The 18,805-nt window shown below is 30.3% G+C and overlaps 4 protein-coding genes across 4 annotated transcripts; 1 reads left to right on the top strand and 3 right to left on the bottom strand.

Moving 5' to 3' along the window:
• Positions 1-328: 328 nt before the first annotated feature.
• On the bottom strand, positions 329-6,454 carry LOC133029044 (selenium-binding protein 2-like). Its single transcript, XM_061103829.1, has 7 exons — positions 6,135-6,454; positions 4,156-4,351; positions 3,670-3,897; positions 3,329-3,560; positions 3,103-3,210; positions 1,079-1,351; positions 329-733 (listed from the first exon to the last, which is right to left on the bottom strand). Exons 1-7 carry the CDS (start codon positions 6,265-6,267, stop codon positions 452-454), a joined length of 1,452 nt encoding a protein of 483 aa, XP_060959812.1. The 5' UTR covers positions 6,268-6,454; the 3' UTR covers positions 329-451.
• Positions 6,455-8,848: 2,394 nt separating this feature from the next.
• LOC115722382 (RNA-binding NOB1-like protein) lies at positions 8,849-11,878 on the top strand. The gene is made up of 6 exons (XM_030651582.2): positions 8,849-9,083; positions 9,591-9,942; positions 10,059-11,019; positions 11,087-11,255; positions 11,355-11,477; positions 11,560-11,878. The coding sequence occupies exons 2-6, from the start codon at positions 9,603-9,605 to the stop codon at positions 11,707-11,709; spliced, it is 1,743 nt and encodes a 580-aa protein (XP_030507442.2). The 5' UTR covers positions 8,849-9,083; positions 9,591-9,602; the 3' UTR covers positions 11,710-11,878.
• A 2,247-nt stretch (positions 11,879-14,125) lies between these two features.
• Positions 14,126-16,462, bottom strand: LOC115722594 (phloretin 4'-O-glucosyltransferase-like). Its single transcript, XM_061103828.1, has one exon. The coding sequence runs from the start codon at positions 15,107-15,109 to the stop codon at positions 14,234-14,236; it is 876 nt and encodes a 291-aa protein (XP_060959811.1). The 5' UTR covers positions 15,110-16,462; the 3' UTR covers positions 14,126-14,233.
• A 485-nt stretch (positions 16,463-16,947) lies between these two features.
• On the bottom strand, positions 16,948-18,671 carry LOC115722394 (phloretin 4'-O-glucosyltransferase). Its single transcript, XM_030651597.2, has one exon. It carries the CDS (start codon positions 18,517-18,519, stop codon positions 17,047-17,049), a length of 1,473 nt encoding a protein of 490 aa, XP_030507457.2. The 5' UTR covers positions 18,520-18,671; the 3' UTR covers positions 16,948-17,046.
• Positions 18,672-18,805: the final 134 nt, after the last annotated feature.

The raw sequence follows: 18,805 nt of genomic DNA, 5'->3' as shown, positions 1-18,805 counted from the left end.
ATTTACTTTTTGTCACAACAAAACTTATGATTAAAAGTAAAAAAGTTGTGACTAATTATAAACAATAATTCTTATGTTGTGGCTAAAAAAGTCTATGGCTAAAGGGATTGATCATTAAAATCACAAATTATTGTTACTAAATGTATTTTTTGTTACAATACTTGTTGTGACTAAAAGTAAATTAGTGACAACTTGTATCTAAATACTATGTTTTAGTCACAAAGTAATTTTTTGCTGTGACTAAAAATTACTTTTAATCACAAAAAAATTATGTTGTGATTAAACAGTTATTACTAAAGATAACATTTTTCTTTAATAGGGAGTGATGTAACATAATGGATTTTTATTATTCCCCTCAAAAGAGTTTTGAAGTACACACATACAAATACGAACTTCAAATGCTTCATTATTTTATCTTTGTCAAAGTGTAACTGTAACTATGACCCGATAATCAAACCCAAATATCTGAAGTGCAATCACCACCAGGATATCTCATTTCATGGGCAAGAGAAGGACCATAAGGCTCAGCTCCGAAATCCACAAAGAAATTAGGGTTGATAGCCAAACCTCCTTTCTCGATATCAACATCAAGTTGCAACAAGTGAGAACCTTTCTTCATGAGCTCGGGATAGAATTGGCGATCCCATGTACTGAAAAGTGAGTTTGTCACATAGAGTCGCTTTCCATCTAAGCTCATCTGTATCATCTGTGGTCCGCCTCTCAATTTATGTCCCTGAAAATTTTATTAAGAAAGAAAAAACTACCACTTTTTAATGTCATCATTTAATTGGTAGCAAGTAAATGTGTTGCCTAAAGATATGATTTATACAATAAAGATGTTATGGACCAAGTTATCTTTAGTATTTTAATAAAGGCATGTATCATATGCCAAACATAAATTAACTATTTTTCTAAGGTTTTTGAAACACAACAAAGTACTTATGAAAAATTAAGAATTTTAATAAAGAAATTTGTAATTTATAGTAAAAGTAACAAATTACAGATATACAAAAATAACATTTTATAACAGTTCTATAATAGCATAAAAGCTAAAACAATAGTATCTAAATAAACACACCTGGATTTTTGGAACATCGAATTGGAAAGTTTCACCATCTTCTCCCTCGGCTAATACTGAGCTTCCCTTTTGAATTTGTCCTCCAACCCAAACTTGGCCTGTCAACTTGGGATTCTTAGGATCCTCAATGTTGTACTGTCTCACATCACCATGCAACCAATTTATAAAGTACAAAAATCGATCATCGATTGAGATTAGAAAATCAGTAATCATTCCAGGCATTTCTGGAAGAATCCAGTTATGCACTTTCAATGCTTTCACTGATATTGCAACCTAGAAAAACAACAAGAAGAAAATACAATGTCATTCTTCTTACAAATAAAATACATATTAGATCACTTAGTTTGAATAAATGAAATTTTATTAAGTTAGTTATCTCTGTTGATTCTTGTTAGAATTTAAAATAAGGTAAGGGTTTCATCTCAAAACTAATTGACAATAGGAAGAGCATCTCATTCATCTTGTATATAGTATTATTTTTCCACATTAGTGATATGAGACAATTTTTAATACACCCTTCTCACGTTTGGATGTGAAAAGTGTGGGTATAGTAAACGAACTTTAAGAAACCATATGGTTGAATGTGACATTTGAAAAAAAAGAATCCTACTAGGCCAAATAAAAAAAATTGTGAGTGTACACGCTGAGAAATTTGTAAATTTTTTAAAACAAGTCAAAGATCTCAACACTACAAACTTGCACACGTAGACCGGAAGGTCCCAAATAGAGATCAAAGGCGAAGAAGAAGCTTTTAATTTACTCTAATACCATATGGGCCCGTTTGGTACGCAGGATTGGACTGGATTGGACTGAAAATGATTGGACTGGACTGGACAAGATTGGATTATGCTGAAAGTAATCCTGTGTTTGGTTTAAGAATGGACTGGACTATTTTATTTATTTCCTTTTAGGAAAAAAAACTTAAATTAAATAAAAATATATAATAGTAAATTAAAATTAAAATATATAATAATAAATAAATATAAATAAATAATTCGTAGCAAATAAAATAATATATCATATATAATTAAAAATATATCATAAATATATAATAAAATATTTTGTCATATTTTTTATTTTATAAATAATTAAAATAGTAAAATAAAAATACTTGAATAATATTTAATTATTTATCTTAAACACTAATTTAATATAAATATTAATTTTTTACAATATTTATATAAATTTTTTAGGAATTTAAAAATAATATATAATTTTATTGTCATATTTTTTTTTTCTTAGAATCAATTTAAGTAACTATTATTTAATTAATAATATTCTAAATTTTAAAAACTTATGTATAATAATTCAAACTTATACATTTTTACTAATTTTAATGAATAAGTTTTTGATAAAAAAAATGTATAAATAAATGTGCGATAATTATTTTCTTTAAATTCTTATTAAATTTAAAATATATTAATAAAATTTAAATTAAAAAAACGATAAAAAAAAAAATCTCACCTGCATGGGATTATTTATCCCACTCTGCTGGATGGGATAAATAATCCCAGACAGATGAGGTTAACTGGATTAGTTATCCAGACTTCTAACATGCCCAAACACTGGATTGGACAAATTAACATGTCTAATCCAATCCAGTCCTGCATACCAAACGGGCCCTATTAGAATTTAAGATAAGGTGCATAGAATTTTATCTTAAAACCAATTAGAAATGAAAGTAGTAGGTCATTCATCTTATATATGGGATTATTTTTTCACATTAGCAATATGATACTATTTCTAATAGTTCTTGTTTCGGTTATGTTAGTTTGTAATCCAGTCAGCATATTTAAAGGCTTTCATTCTTATGGTGAGAGAGATGGAGTTCATGAAAAATGATGTGGCTCTCTAATTGGAGGAAGTTAGAACCTATTTTCTGTATTTGAATTGTTTAAAGTTTTGTTCTTAAGTTTTTCATGCACTATTTTGTAGTTTGGCATGTTTGTTTGTGGTGTTTGAAATTGGTGTTGGAAAGAATCCTTCCTACAACACAAAAACATCTAGATTTTCTATGTACAAACCTCGTGGCTCCATGAGTTGTCGGGGTTCTTGAAAAATCTCACCATGTTACTTGCTAATGCAGCTCCAACAAACCCGATATCTTTGGAAGGATCATGTAGAAACCTTATCTATCAACGAACATAATAGCTATAATGTAACTATAAAATTTATGAATGAAATCAAATATTTCGTAGTTACAAATAAAAATATATTCGGTTATTATAAAATCAAGTTTATGTTGCTCACCGCCAAAGGTAACATCCCTGTGTTACCAAGATCTAATGTTTGTTTTAGCTCACCACCGGGCCAACTGTAAACGTAAAGATGTCTCCCGTAGAGACCGTCAGAGACATCTTGAAGGTTAAAACCTTTGGTGAAAGTGGTAGGAGCACCGAATGATGAGCTGATCATTGTCTTGTGTCGAGGTTGGTACCAAAAATCATAGCCAAAATTAGGACTATGCCCTTCTTTTTCCCACCTAGACACACACAAAAATTTGCTTGATTCTTGAAATAGATGTATTCATACAATATTCAACTACACCTAACTTGTTCAAACAAAGGAAAAGTTTAAGAAATTAAGTTTACCTTCCTTTCACATTAAACTCCGAATCGAGAAGAAGAAATCCATTTCCTTTGGCATTTCCATTTTTATCACCAAGGCATGATACCATGACATCACCAGAAGCCAAGCAATGAGATGTGTGTGGATATGCCAAACCAGTCTTCTCAACAATCTCTTCAAATTCAACTACTTTATGCAATGAAGGAGCTTTCGGGTTTGTCTTTGTGTTAACCACATAAATTCGACCAGAACTGTAAAAAAATGTTAAAATTAGCAAAGGAGAAAAAAATGGAAATATCTTCTCTATCCAAATGATCTCACCATCCACCCTAAATACATACGCAACTAATTCATTCGTAAGTACTATTTGGCCGAATGATTTGCATGAATAAGAAAATTAGACAGTAGATAAAAAAAAAAAAAAACATGTAAAAGAGAGCCTTCCCAAATAACTTAGGACCGATCCTAATAATCAAAACTCAAATACCGAATTTAGGGTTAATGATTACAATAGTCCAGGTACAATAAGAAAACATCGATCAGCAGACGGATCTCCGTGGCATGAACTACATGAGTTCCATCCCATATCATGCAACTCATCACCTAAATATGGCACAAAGAGTCTGTGGATGACTTTCGAATAAGTAGGAGAAGTTGGATCAACGTCCACCGTTGCCAAATAATCAGGTTTTTGTGTTCCAGTCCCTTTACACCATCAAAAGAAATTGTGAGCATGGTAATCTATTTAACTATATAAAAGAAGATTCTAAACTACATTAAAATGGGATGTTACCATGCAATATAGGAATTCCAAAAAATGGAAGAAAAATTGTTAGAAAATTCACATTAATTGATATAATTTGTGTAAACATAATACCGTCGTTATGGTAGTTATTTTATTCATTATTAATTGATTTTGAAATAAAATTTACGACACACATTACCAATATCACATTCAAATGGTGATGGTAGTAGCAAATATTATAAAAAAGATAAATATTAAAAGGTACCAGTGGTGTTTAGTACTCTCTTCGGTGTCATATAGCTATTGTTGCAATTAAGTAACAAGTCTCATATAATTTAAGATAATATTTTTTAAAGAATACAACTAACTAATTGTATGACGCTACTGGGGCCCAATAACAATGCTCTATAAAAAATTCTCATTTTTCTTTATGGGCTGACTAAGTTTTTTTTTACTCTTGCATTATTTAAAATTTTATTGCCTTAAACACAAGTAATCTTCCTAAATCAAATTAATACTTTATTTTAAAATTTAAAGTTGTTGTGTTAGTCACATACTTTTCCTATTTGTACATATTAAAATGGAGAAACAACACATGTTAGCTGGCCAAGATAAAAACTAAGCTCCATATTAGGTTTATTAAAAACATTTCATTTCAATCATATTTATTTTTTATAAAATATATATTTTTAATTTATGCTAGTTTTTTTTGTCTTCTTTTTCTTTTTCTCATGTATTCTTAAAATACTTATCATATTAATAAAAATATACTTGACTTAGGGCCAGTTTGACACAAATTTGTCTTTGTGAGAAAAAGCATTTATGTTGTCTTTGTGAGAAAAAAACGATTGTAAATTTGTCTTTGTGAAAAAAAGGTGCTGAGTGTTTGGTAAATATAATTTTAAAATAGTTGTGACTTGAAAAAATTGTATATAAGTATTTGATAAACTATATGATTGAATAGTTGTTAAACATACAATTACCAAAATAAGTATGATATTTGTTATTTAATTTATTTAAATAAATTCATACATATTAATATATTTATAATTATTTTTAATTTTATTACAAATTACAATAATTTTTTTTCTTATAATATTTTTTTAAAAAATATATATATATAATAAAATAATTAGTTAGACTTGTACTACTAATAATAATAAAATAAATTACATAAATATCATCTATTACATAAAAATGATAGAGAAAGATATATTGGGGAGAAGAAAATCTTAAAATAAAATGGTAAAAAATGAATTTTATAATTAGAATGAGGGTAATTTTGTCAAGTGAAATATTCATTAAACCAACAAAATAGCTTCCCGTATAAGCTAATTTCTCAAAGTTGGTGTTGGCCAACTTTTGCAAAAAGCTGAATTTTTTTCTTAAATTCTTAAAAAAAACTAGTTTTCTAATTTTACCAAACACATTTTGAATGATAGCTTTTTAAAAAAGTGCTTCTAGCTTTCTTAAAAGCTATCCCAAACGCACCCTTAGAAACTAATTAAAATAATTGTTTAAAATTAACACAAAATAACAAAAAAAAAATACTAAGAAAAGTTATAATAATAAAATCATTATGATGATGATAAAATCTAGCTAGAATTTAATCAAGTGGATAAATATTCTAAATAATTAATATTATGAAAATTATAAAAAACATTAAATTAAAGAAAAATTAAGTGTGTAGCAAGAGTAAATCAAAATTAATAACTGAAAATAAAAATAAATAGAAATAAAAACCTGAGTAAACACATGTGACATAAAGGAGAACTTCTCTTGGACCAGCCATGGCTTCTCGAGGTGAAGCGTAACCAGGCCCAGCCTTACAACACGACGTTTCACTGCTCTGCATCTTCTTTGACATGCTTGCCATTTTTTTTCGCAGCTCTTCGTTTCGATCCCTAGACTCTAACAAAGAAGATGATCTAAAAAGAAAATATTGTGAGAAAGTTTGTAAGCATATATTGTGAATAAGGCTAGGTCTCTATATATAAGATGAATTTGCTTATGTAGCAAAATCATTATAACATTAATTTGAATTTCCCACTTGATTGGTTTTCTTGTGAGAAATGAGAATTGTTCATGCATGGGAATGAATGTATAATTTCACAAGCTAACTTCATACGAGAAATTTGACTTTTTAGGCTCATTTCGTATAAATTGTATAATATTGTATTGTATTATATTAAATTTGATTATATATAATATTTTAAAATAATGCTATGTTATATTTTAATTTAGACTAAAATATTATATATTATAATAAAACGTAATAAACAAACCCTTAATACATTAATTAATACTAAAATTAGAATAAGACTAATATTTGGACACCATTTCAAATATACATGTTCTTATTTTTGTATAATTCCAAAAATACTCCCTTAATAATTTTTAACCCCATCTCTTTTTCTTTTTCTTTTCTTTTTTCCTTTTCTCAAATCCTACCATTTTCTCTCTTCTCTATGGATGTTATACATAAATTACTACATATAAGAGTTTGATGATTTAGAACTTCAACTCATCTTAAATATCAGTTATAGCATTAATATATGTATTTCGAATTGTTTTGTACAAGATTTTTTGGGATTTTTGGAATTTTTTCGCAATTTTTTTAGATTTGAACGGAAAAATTTGCAAAAATTCCATAGAATTCAATGGGAACTCGATGTCCAATCCAACAAGGTCTCAAAAATCAAGTTTTTATTTAAAAAGTAATTTTGCTCGATGAAATTTGATAGTTGTTCAATAGTACTCTAGTGTCTGTTTGAGGTATTTTTTTATTTTTTTTTCTTAAATTTGAGTATTTTTTTTAAGATCTACACTTTGGTGATGTATGTATACATATTTAAGAAATTTACACTTCAAAATATGTCAAACTTTAATACAATATACATGTTTTGGGTTGATTTTAAGCTTTACACTTCTCAAAAAAAAAAAAAAAAAAAAAAACATAAACATCAATAATGTGTAGATCTAAAAAAATATCTAAATTCAATTTTTTTTATCTCAAACGGACAGTTGAATGAAAAATTATAACTTTTTTTTTAAGAATTACATTGAGCACCCATCGAACACTATTAGACACCTATCGAGTTTCATCAAGCAAAATCATTTTTAATTCAAATCTTGATTGTTGAGGCCCGGACGAACTGGACATCAAATTCTATTGAATTTTTGCCTTTCAAAATTAAAAATCGCAAAAAAAAATAAAAATCTAAATAAATTGAAAAATCTTGTAAAAAACAATTCGATCGAAATGCATGTGGTAGGTTCAACTTATAATTAATCTAATGATCACTTTAATAGTATTTATTACAAAACTACTAAAGCCTGGCTAATTAATAACAACTCACTTGCGTGAAGTGAAGATAAAAGCAAATTAAACACTTAGGTATTGTTCGGTAACAATTATATAATCAATTTTTTAATTAATTAATCAAAAACCGTCAACAAATTACAAAATTTGTTAAGTGAAATTTAAAAAAATAGAAAACAAAAAGGTTACCGAACAGGCTTTTAATTAAAGTTAATCACTATTTACAACTACTCATCACTTAAACTAATTAGAGTAATTACTACTAATAGGTACTTAAATGCATTTAGAATTTAGGACCACCACAACACATTGTTAGAAACAAAGTTATTACTAAAATGATTGTTAATTTTACAAGACAAAATAATAGTTGAAAAAAATGATGGGAAATATATATATTTATAAGTTTGATATCATTCTTTCATTATTTATATTTATTTATAATTGATGTAAATTTCATAAAATTACTATAATTAATTTTTAAATTTTTTGGATGAAAAAAAAAGGAATATCTTTTGGCTTTCATTTTTTTTTCTTAATTAAAATCTAATGTCCAAATAAGGGGAGCATTGCCATAAGACTAAGCCTCTTATTCTTATAAAAAAAAATTAAATCATAAAAAGTTATAAATTCCATATTTATCAAAGTTATTAGGAAAAAAAGTGAACTTGTTTTAGAAAGAAATGTATTCCATTTTAGTTACGCAAATTTTAAAAAAAATACTATTTTTTATATTTTATTTATATTTTTATGGTTTAAATTTTATTTACAAAAATATATTTATAAAATTTTGAAATTATACAAATATTCTTTTGTTTAACAAAAAAAAGTCAAAAAATAATTAAAATAGATGAGAAATCAATATTACAACAACTAAAAAATAACACAACTATAAAATAACCAAGAAAATAATTTATTTCCTTATTGAATATATTTTTACAAATAAAAAAGTTGAAATAGTAAAATAAAAATGTTTCCATGTATTTTTAAATTTTTTTTTTCGTCTATTATATAAATGTCTCTTTTTTTTTTTCAATGAAATATTATTAAAATTTCAAATAAATAAATAAAAATAAAATATTAAAAATAAAAAAAAAAAAATATAAAAGAAAAACAATTAAAAAAAATGGAAAAACCCTTTAAAACCTAAAACCTTCTCTCTCATTCTCTCTCTCTATTCACTCCAATCTCCATTCTCTCTCTTCTGCGGCTCACCACACCAGAGACCACCTCCGCCGCCACCACCACCATCCCACGAGGCTCGACGACCGGAAAATTGATTCAACCTTCATCGCCGTTCCCTCTTCAATCGGCGCCGCCGCAGCAGAAACAACGAATTAACCCTTCTTTTTATCCCTGAATACTGGTGCTGAGTGAGTCTGTCTTTCGCCTCTATCTTGCTAATGATTTTCATTTTTCAGATCAGAACTATATTTTTTGTTTATTCTTACTGTTGTTATTATGAATCGTTGATGAAAAATATGTTAATTTTGATTTTTAGTTAAATTTATTAATTTTAATTTAGGGTTTTGATTTTGTTAATTTTACGTATTAGCTTAGAGAGTGAGATTTTGAGAAGAAGGGTTGTATTATGCATAGTTGAATAATTTGAAGAGATTGCTTAAACCCTGAAAGTTTAATCCTTTCATTTATTATTGTAGTTGTTTAGTGTTATTTTTAGTTAAATTTATTAATTCTAATATACGGGTTTGATTTTGATTATTTACATATTAGATTAGAGAGTGAGATTTTGAGAAGAAGGATTTTATAATGCATAGTTGAATAATTTGAAGAGATTGCTTAAGCCCAAAATTTTCATCTTTTTTATTTTTATTATTGGGTTGTTTGTGTGTATGACTGTGTGTTTTGCTTTAACAAAGGTTGTAATAACTATGGAGGAAACCCCAAACCCTTCCCCAGCTCCAGCTCCAGCTTCTTGCTGGAGTAGCATAGTGAAATCCCAGGTAGCTCCCAAGCCCCAAAATCCTACCCCTGAGGCCAATGTCGGTGTTTTCGCACAAACCTGTAACTCTACCAAAGGCATTGCAGTGGCTGTAGTCGATGCCAATGCCATCATCCAAGGCGGAGAGAAGCTTTCCCAATGCGCTGACAAGTTCGTTTCCGTTCCTGAGGTCATGGACGAGGTTCGTGACCCTGTCTCCCGCCACCGACTCTCTGTAGTCCCCTTTTCTGTTCAGTCCATGGAACCTTCCCCTGAATCTCTCAATAGAGGTATGTGGCTCTTTCAATTGCATCATAATTTAGTTGAAGATGTGAATTAAAAGTTTATTTCTAGCTTGGGTTTTAAGTTAGTTTTCAATTTGATTTTTTGTTTTGTTTTTGAATAGTGATTAAGTTTGCAAGAGCCACTGGAGACTTACAGACATTATCGGATGTGGATATCAAACTTATTGCACTGACTTATACTTTGGAGGCTCAAATTCATGGTACAAGTCACCTTAGGGAATGTCCTCCTGCTATTCATACTGTTAATGTGAAGAGATTACCTGAGAAAGAATTGCCTGGTTGGGGTTCTAATGTTCCCAATTTGGAAGAATGGGAAGCTTTGGAACACCAAGGTGAAGATAAATCGAATGACAATTCTAGAATCCTTCCCTTGAAAGATTTGAACTTGAATGTTATTTCCGATACTAGTTCTGAGCATCAGCAGGAGGATGGTGAAGAAGGTCATGGGGGACCAAAAAGATCATATCCTCCTAAGAAAAAGGAGATAAATATTGAAGGAAAAAAGATGGTGGTTGATGGAATAGATGCGTCTCAGGGAGAGTTTGGTGATGATGCTGGTGACTGGATGCCTGCTGTCAGTCGAAGCACTCATAGAAGATTTCTCAGAAGAAAAGCTAGGTGGGAGCATTATGAAGCTTTATCCGAAAAAGATAAGGCTTCTGAAAAGAATGAGGTAACTGGAGAGAACAATGGTGTAACAGAGGAAGAGAATGGTGTTAAAGAGAGTCACATGCAAGTTGGACAGAATGATGAAGAAAGTCTTTCTACAGTCCTGGACCAGATGAGGTTGGAAGGAGATTCAGCGAATCAAGATGAGAATGGAAGCGCTGAAGGAGATAGTGAAGAGCTCGACCATTTAGAGCTCTCAAGCGAGATCAGTGATAGTGTTGATGCCTCAAATACCGAGGATGGTGATAGTAGTGAGCAGAGCTGGGCGCTCAGGTCCTTGTCCGAGTCCAGTGTGGCTTGTATAACTAGTGATTTCGCTATGCAGAATGTTATTCTTCAGATGGGTTTACGCTTACTAGCACCAGGTGGTATGCAGATCCGCCAGCTGCAAAGGTACTTGATTGTACAATTTCTAAGCATTTACCATGTCAAAATGTATGTATGACATTTTTTTTTCCAGGTGGGTTTTGAGGTGCCATGCCTGCTATACAGTGACTGCTGAGATAGGGAGAATTTTCTGTCCTAAGTGTGGAAACGGTGGCACTTTACGTAAAGTAGCTGTTACAGTCGGTGAGAATGGAATTGTTTTGGCAGCTCGACGTCCTCGTATCATACTGCGTGGCACTAAAGTAAGTTTATACCTCATCCACCGATACAAACTCTTATTATTCCAATTTCAGCATTTCTTTAGTCAATTCGTTTGTTGTTGACACTTTTCTTGTATGCAGTTCTCACTACCATTACCGCAAGGTGGAAGAGATGCGGTTACAAAGAACCTCATCTTACGCGAAGATCAACTACCCCACAAGATGCTATATCCAAAGGCGAAGAAGAAAGCAGCAGCAAAAGAGGTTGGCTTCATATCGATATTTTTCGTCCCAATTAAATTATACCAATGTCTGATTTTTCGTATCGATATTTTTACACTTTCAGGGAGATGACCTTTTCGTCTCGAGCGACCTCTTCAGCCAACACCATAGTGATAAAAGAGCTCCTTTTCAGCCCCCAGTAAGGAAAGCATTAGCTGCTTTCAGTGGCAAGAGAAATCCTAATGATAATCATTACTCTCGTTCTAAGCATTAGTAAGTACTCAAATTATGGGATTTAGCTAATCTTTTCATAAGAAAAAGTTTTGTATTTCTTAAATTGTTTCGATATTTTAAAGTTTAATGTTTGCCAAGGAAAATGGTCAAATTTTGTTGAGTGCATTGTAATTTTCCCCTTTTTATAATATTATTTAAATTTCCTCTTCTTCCAAATGCTTTATTTATTATTTGGTAGATTTTAAATATAAAATGTGTTTGGAATGTAGTAATGATACTGAAATGTTCAATTATGTATAAATAATAATATATCGTAATTACACGATATTATGAGAATTGGAGATTATAATTGAGATCTATCGATTATGTACCTACTCGGTGATTTCGATCCAAGGGATAATAAGAGAAGAATTATTAAAAAAGGAATAATAAGTTCTTTCTCACTTAAGGATTTTGATCAAGAATTATGCGCTCTCGATTTGATTTTCTGAATTAAATTAATTGTTGTTCATTCAGTTCTAGGGTGGTGATTCAAGGAGTTAGTTTACTAGAACACTCGCGTATCTTAATTTTGACTTATATAAAAATTGAAGATGTTTAAAATATAAAGATTTTAATTTTGAGGTCTATAAATTGAAAAAAAAAAAAAAAAGGATTGTGATAATTTATAAAAGAAATGTCTTTAAAATTTGTAAATCATATTTTGATTTATTTTATGTAGATTGTATACCTAATTTAATTATTCGAATTAGCTTTTTAAAGTAATTAAATGTGTTATTTACTTTGTTAGTTTGACTCAATTAATAAAATTGTCCTATTATTCTTAATAACATAAAATAATTTTTAGGACATAAACCTCAATAGAGTTCTATATTTGGGTTGAACTTTTTGGCATCGCACGAAATTGGCATGAGCTCGGGGACACAAGTACGACTTACAAAAATATAGGCTTAGGCCCGCGGGCTGGACCTTCATTTTTAAAAATGGGCTTTCTAAAATATGAATCGCTTGGGTCGGGCCAAGCCACCCATATGTGCAGCTCTTGTAATGTTGGGCAATGCTAAATAATAACCTTACTAAATTTAAGAATCTTAAATATCTTTCAAACTTTAGACAGAGAGAGTTGTAGGAGAAAAGTTTTATAAAATACTTCAAATTTAAAAGTATTTATTTATTCTTTTTTTTTTTTTGTTAAAAATACTTTATATAATTTTATCGAATTGTAATTTTGTAATTTAAAAGCATTATTTTTTAGGGGTAAATATCATTTTGCACCTTATATTGTGTAAAAGTTACTGATTGAATCTTCTATTTTGTTAAAAGATAATTTAGACCTGTATTTTTCAAAATGGTACAAAATAGTATCTTTTGTTTAATTTTTGTCAAATTAAAACTTAATTACTTAACCTGAAGGTACTATGACCAAACTAGTTATACTTTTTTGTATCTGTTCGTACTAGAAATTGATTTTAGATTGGTTTTATTAAAAAAAAAAGTTGACGAAAATTGAGCTTATAGTATTACTGTTTTAAAAAATATAAAATTCATTTTATCATTTAATAAAATAAATATTCAGCAACTTTACTAAAACATTTTCCATCCCTTGCATGCATGCAATATATATCTTTACTTTCTCTTTATGGGGATATGACAAAACACTACTAATGGAAAGAATTGCATAGAAAAACAAATCTTTAGGTGTGTCATAAAAGCTTCAAGGAGAAAAACAAAATAAAATTTGGAAATTTAAGATTGGTATCACAAAACTTAATAACTACAATCATCATTTATAATGCAATGGAAGATTCAACATATCTTAACTATTTGTAGTAGGTAAAACATATCTTTCAAGATATACAACAACATTTTCTTGCTATGAAGATGTACAACAACATTTAATTATTGGAAGATTCAAAATTAGATTAAGATTACGACTATCTATTTTATTAAATTATAACGTGACTTGAAGATATTATGATCAAACTGATTACATTATTTACAATATACGTATTAGAGAAGTTGGTTATATTAAAAAATAATTGGCGAAAATTGAACTAAGTGTACTATTTTAGAAAATATAAAATCTAATTTATCATTTAATAAAATAGAAACTCCAATCAGTCAGTAACTTTTGTAAAATATAGAGAGTCCAAAATAATATTTACCCTTATTATTATTATTCATTTTTTTACTAAAAGATCCACTTTCTTAGTAGTTTCTCGAGTTAAATATTTTTTTTTTTCTTTTTTAATTTTCTATACTTTCAACTAAACAATGCATGCATGTATAACATATATCTGTACTTCTTTTATTGGAAGTAAATCTAAAGATATAAAAAGATCACTGTAAATAGAAAGATTCAAGATCTATATATTATTTATTAATGAACAAATGTAAAGAACAATATAAATCTTTCGGTATCTAATAGAAGCTTCAAGGACAAAATCCACACAAAATTTGAAAAATATCACGAAATTTAAAACTAACATCTTCATTTAAGGATAGTTATGTAAACATATCTTTTAAGATATACAAACAACATTTTAATTAGAAGATTCAAGATATTACTTATTACCACCTCGTTCAACCATCTCACTCACAAAAGCCTTGAGATTCTTATCAGAAGATCTGCCTTCTTTAACAGCTTCTCGAGCTAAATCCTTCCATTTCTTCGCATTTCTTCTCTTTTCCACCCAACTTTCCTTCCCAATATTTACCGCTACGGTTTCTTTTCCTCCCATGACTAATTCCAAACACCTCTTAATCTCTTCATTTCCCGCAACTCCTTCCCCACTGAGTTTCACTCTAACTCCAGTTCCATATGCATCTTCAATCAACTTAGCATTCATCCCTTGGTCTGACCATTGGGGAAACCCTATCATGGGAACCCCCGAAGTTAAACCCTCCAACGTCGAGTTCCAACCACAATGAGTCACAAAACACTCAACTGACGCATTACTCAAAACCTCCATTTGAGAACACCACGGAACTATCATTCCAAGCTTATCCAACTCTTCTCTACAACTCAACTCGTTATTATTATTACTATCTTTACTTTCCCTAATGACCCACAACAACGGGCGACCAAATTCCAACAACCCTTTAGCCATTTCCTCCATTTGTTGCTCAGACAAAATCGCCATACTCCCAAACGACACATAAACAACTGTTGTTTCAGGCTTCGAGTTAAGCCACTCAATGTACTTCTCTTTCGACGGGTCATCATTATTAGAAGTGACATCTTTTCCATCAAGAAAAGATGTCGGAATCAAAGGTCCAATTCCAATCAAAATTAATTGGCTTACTACAGAACCGAAAGCCTCTCTCTCCAACTCGTAAATAATGTTGACCAAGACTTTCGGCCTAACTTTCTTCTCGAGTATATCAAATTCCTCTAGAAGGAGAGGAATAGCAAACAAATAAGTATCTTTCGCATCCATAAACGACGGTAAATATAACGTCCCCGCTTCAAGTTTTTATTAGGCCCTTACACTCACAGAATAAATGACTCTTATACACGAGTACATCACTCTGGCTGCTTCATGGATTGCCAACTGACCCTATAGATCAACACGAGTGGTTTCCAGTGTGCTTTGTCCTCACTCGCGCACGCTTCTTGTGAAAACTTTCCAGGAGATCACCCATCCTAAAATTACTCCAAGTCAAGCATGTTTAACTGTGGAGTTCTTTCGTGATGGGCTACCGAAAAATAAGATGCACCTTGTTGATATAGGTAGTATCAATTAATCCATTTAAGCTTTTTTCAACTGTGTAGTCTCATACCTACATTGTCTTAAAATCATCACACTTGACTTTCCCCAGGCGATGTGAGATTGAACAGCTTACCCAGTTTTTTTCTTTACGGATCATAGGACTACTGACTGTTACAGTAAAGATAGTTTTAAAACTGAAATAATTAATGTTTTTTTTAATGTAAATCAACTGAGTTTTGAAATAATAACAGAGATGTAGACAGATATTTCCATGTGGTAAACAATGACTACACGTATTGAGAGATGTATGCCATTGGTGGTAGTGCTAATCCCACCATTAATAGCTATCCAACCAACCGTTTTGCAAAAGAGGTACAAAATAATAAATAACAAATACAAAATCTCAAAATTTTGTTTTTTCAAGCATTGATATTAAGCACATTAAATACACTGATAATGATATTTTATAATTTATTAGCAGTTCTCTATATATCAATCTAATATTAAAATACATCAATAACATTATGTCACGTTTTATGATGATAGTAAAAACACTTTAAGATGCCCTGCATTACTCTAATAATTAAAGTTTTTATTTATTTATTTATTTATTTAAACATAAATTAGTTATATATTCTAGGCAGGTAACTTTAGAGGGTAGAGAAATCTGTTGTTGTTGGGAAAATTGGAATTGGGGATCAAAAAGTGATCTTCTATTGAATGTTGCCTACTTCACCCCATGTGGAGTCTCAGCAAGCATGCTAGAGCCTCAAGCTTGCAAGCCAAATCTTCTATGATTGGGACCATTACTTTCAATGCTGGTGCACTTCCTTGCTGCATAGGTCATCAATGCTAGTAGTAGTAGTAATAGATAATTATACAATATAATCTCTATTCAAGAATACACTTGAGATCAGGTAAATTATATTCTAATTGAGATGTTATAAATACAAAAAAATATCAATGTAACAAAATAACAATAAATAATTATTAATACTATGTAATAATAAAATTATTTTAGAGTAAATAAAATGTTTATACATGTATTATAATTTAGAATAAAATTATTAATTTTACTTAAATAAATTTACAAAATATATGTTTATATTTTATTAAGAGGTAATTATTCTTATATAAAGGTATATTTTATTAATATAGGACTTTGAAAATGTATAACTAATTAGTTATTTTTATTTATAATTGGCCTATATTGAGACTTGATTTTTTTATAATAAATTAGAGGTTATTCTTGAATAGAGTATTCTTAAGTTCGTTCTACTGTATCTGACTTTGATTGTATTTGTTAATTATTTTCATTCATATAATAACAACCAAAATTCAGTTTTATAAATCAATAAAAGTTACATAAAGACACATAGAAACAAGTTTCCTCAATAAAAAATAAATATGTTATTATATGTGTAAAAACTAATTTCATTAATTTATGGAACTGGTTAACTTCTGTCTTCTATAATTTTTTTTTTTTTACTTTTTGATCCTTTTAACCAAACAATGCATGCATGTAATGAAAGATTCAAGGACAAAATCACACAAAATTTGAAAAATATCAAGAAATTTAAAATTAACATCTTCATTTAATGATAGTTGTGTAAACATATCTTTTAAGATATGCAAATAACATTTTAATTAGAAGATTCAAGATATTACTTATTACCACTTTGTTCAACCATCTCACTTACAAAAGCTTTCAGATTCTTATCAGAAGATCCGCCTTCTTTAACAGCTTCTCGAGCTAAATCCTTCCATTTCTTTGCATTTCTTCTCTTTTCCACCCAACTTTCCTTCCCACTATCCCCCGCTACGGTTTCTTTTCCTCCCATGACTAATTCCAAACACCTCTTAATCTCTTCATTTCCTGCAATTCCATCTTTATTGAGTTTTACTCTAACCCCAGTTCCCCATGCATCTTCAATCAACTTAGCATTCGTTCCTTGATCTGACCATTGGGGAAACCCTATCATGGGAACCCCCGAAGTCAAACCTTCCAACGTCGAGTTCCAACCACAATGAGTTACAAAACACCCAACTGACTCATTACTCAAAACCTCCATTTGAGAACACAACGGAACTATCATTCCAAGCTTATCCAACTCTTCTCTACAACTCAACTTGCTATTATTATTGTTGTCTTTCACATTTTCCCTTATGACCCACAAGAAAGGACGACCAAATTCTAACAACCCTTTAGCCATTTCCTCCATTTGTTGCTCAGATAAAATTGCCATACTCCCAAACGACACATAAACAACTGTTGTTTTAGGCTTCGAGTTAAGCCACTCAATATACTTCTCTTTCGACGAGTCATCATTATTAGAAGTGACATCTTTTCCATCAAGAAAAGATGTCGGAATCAAAGGTCCAATTCCAATCAAATTTAATTGGGTTTCTACAGCTTCGAAAGCCTCCCTCTCTAACTCGTAAATAGTGTTGACCAAGACTTTCGGCCTAACTTTCTTCTCGAGTATCTCAAATTCTTCTCGAAAGAGAGGAATAGCAAACAAATAAGTATCTTTTGCGTCCATAAACGACGGTAAATCCTTACAACTAAACTCCAACGACAATCCCGGGAATGTCATTGTCGTTTCCCCAATTTCTTGTCGTTTACTACTTTCCCTTATAACATCCTCATACCCATGAAAATAATAATAATAAATATCGAACACCATCGCCGGCTGAATCCACAAAAGCACCGCCGGCAACCCCATTTCGCCGGCGGCAAGTCCAGCCCAAGGAATAAGAATCGTATACACCAAACAACAGTACGGACAACCCTCGTTTCGACCCGAAACGATGGCGTTTCTCACAGCTTCAGACCCACAACGCCTCATCTCAGCCAAGTAGTGGTTGACGTCATTTTCCGGTTTGAAACCGTCGTCGTAGCCGTCGGAGAATGGAGCAAAGGATATAACGCCTGATACGGAGTCGTTTTGGTTATGTGGTTTTTCAAAGTATTTGGTCACGTGACCAGTGGCACGTGACACGCATGAGTATCCGGTAGTTGTGGTGAGGATGGTGACGTCAGCACCGGTAGCGGCGAGTTTATCGGCGAAGTGGAGAGATGGGTTTACGTGGCCTTGAGCTGGGTATGTTACAAGAAGAAATCTTGGCCGTGACATTGTTCTGTTGCGGCGGCGCGTGGCTTTTACTTTCTCTGTTTTTTTTTCTTTTATTTTATTTTAAGATAAGAAAAAAAAAATGAGAGATTTTGAATGAAAGTGAATTTGATAAGGTTTTTGGTATTATTTATAGAAGAAGAAGAAGAAAGAAAGAAGTTACTATATATATTATTATTATATATTTATTATTATTATTATTATTATTATTATTATTATTATTTTTGTGGTGAATAATTTTCACATGAAAAATATTTAATAAAATTGTATTTAAATATTAAAGTTATTG

This window comes from Cannabis sativa, chromosome 9 (assembly GCF_029168945.1).
Source record: "Cannabis sativa cultivar Pink pepper isolate KNU-18-1 chromosome 9, ASM2916894v1, whole genome shotgun sequence".
In the NCBI taxonomy this organism is placed as follows: Eukaryota; Viridiplantae; Streptophyta; class Magnoliopsida; order Rosales; family Cannabaceae; genus Cannabis; species Cannabis sativa.
This window is presented reverse-complemented; position numbering and strand designations above follow the sequence as displayed.

Excerpts from the sequence above, each read along its gene's own strand:
- LOC115722382 (XM_030651582.2), top strand. The coding sequence starts at position 9,603 with ATGGAGGAAACCCCAAACCCTTCCCCAGCTCCAGCTCCAGCTTCTTGC. Across the intron at positions 11,256-11,354 it reads TCATACTGCGTGGCACTAAA|TTCTCACTACCATTACCGCA; the intron begins GTAAGTTTATAC and ends TCTTGTATGCAG. Across the intron at positions 11,478-11,559 it reads AGAAAGCAGCAGCAAAAGAG|GGAGATGACCTTTTCGTCTC; the intron begins GTTGGCTTCATA and ends TTACACTTTCAG.
- LOC115722594 (XM_061103828.1), bottom strand. The coding sequence starts at position 15,109 with ATGGATGCGAAAGATACTTATTTGTTTGCTATTCCTCTCCTTCTAGAG.
- LOC115722394 (XM_030651597.2), bottom strand. The coding sequence starts at position 18,519 with ATGTCACGGCCAAGATTTCTTCTTGTAACATACCCAGCTCAAGGCCAC.
- LOC133029044 (XM_061103829.1), bottom strand. The coding sequence starts at position 6,267 with ATGGCAAGCATGTCAAAGAAGATGCAGAGCAGTGAAACGTCGTGTTGT. Across the intron at positions 4,352-6,134 it reads TGTCACATGTGTTTACTCAG|GGACTGGAACACAAAAACCT; the intron begins GTTTTTATTTCT and ends GATGGTGTAAAG. Across the intron at positions 3,211-3,328 it reads CAGGGATGTTACCTTTGGCG|ATAAGGTTTCTACATGATCC; the intron begins GTGAGCAACATA and ends GTTCGTTGATAG.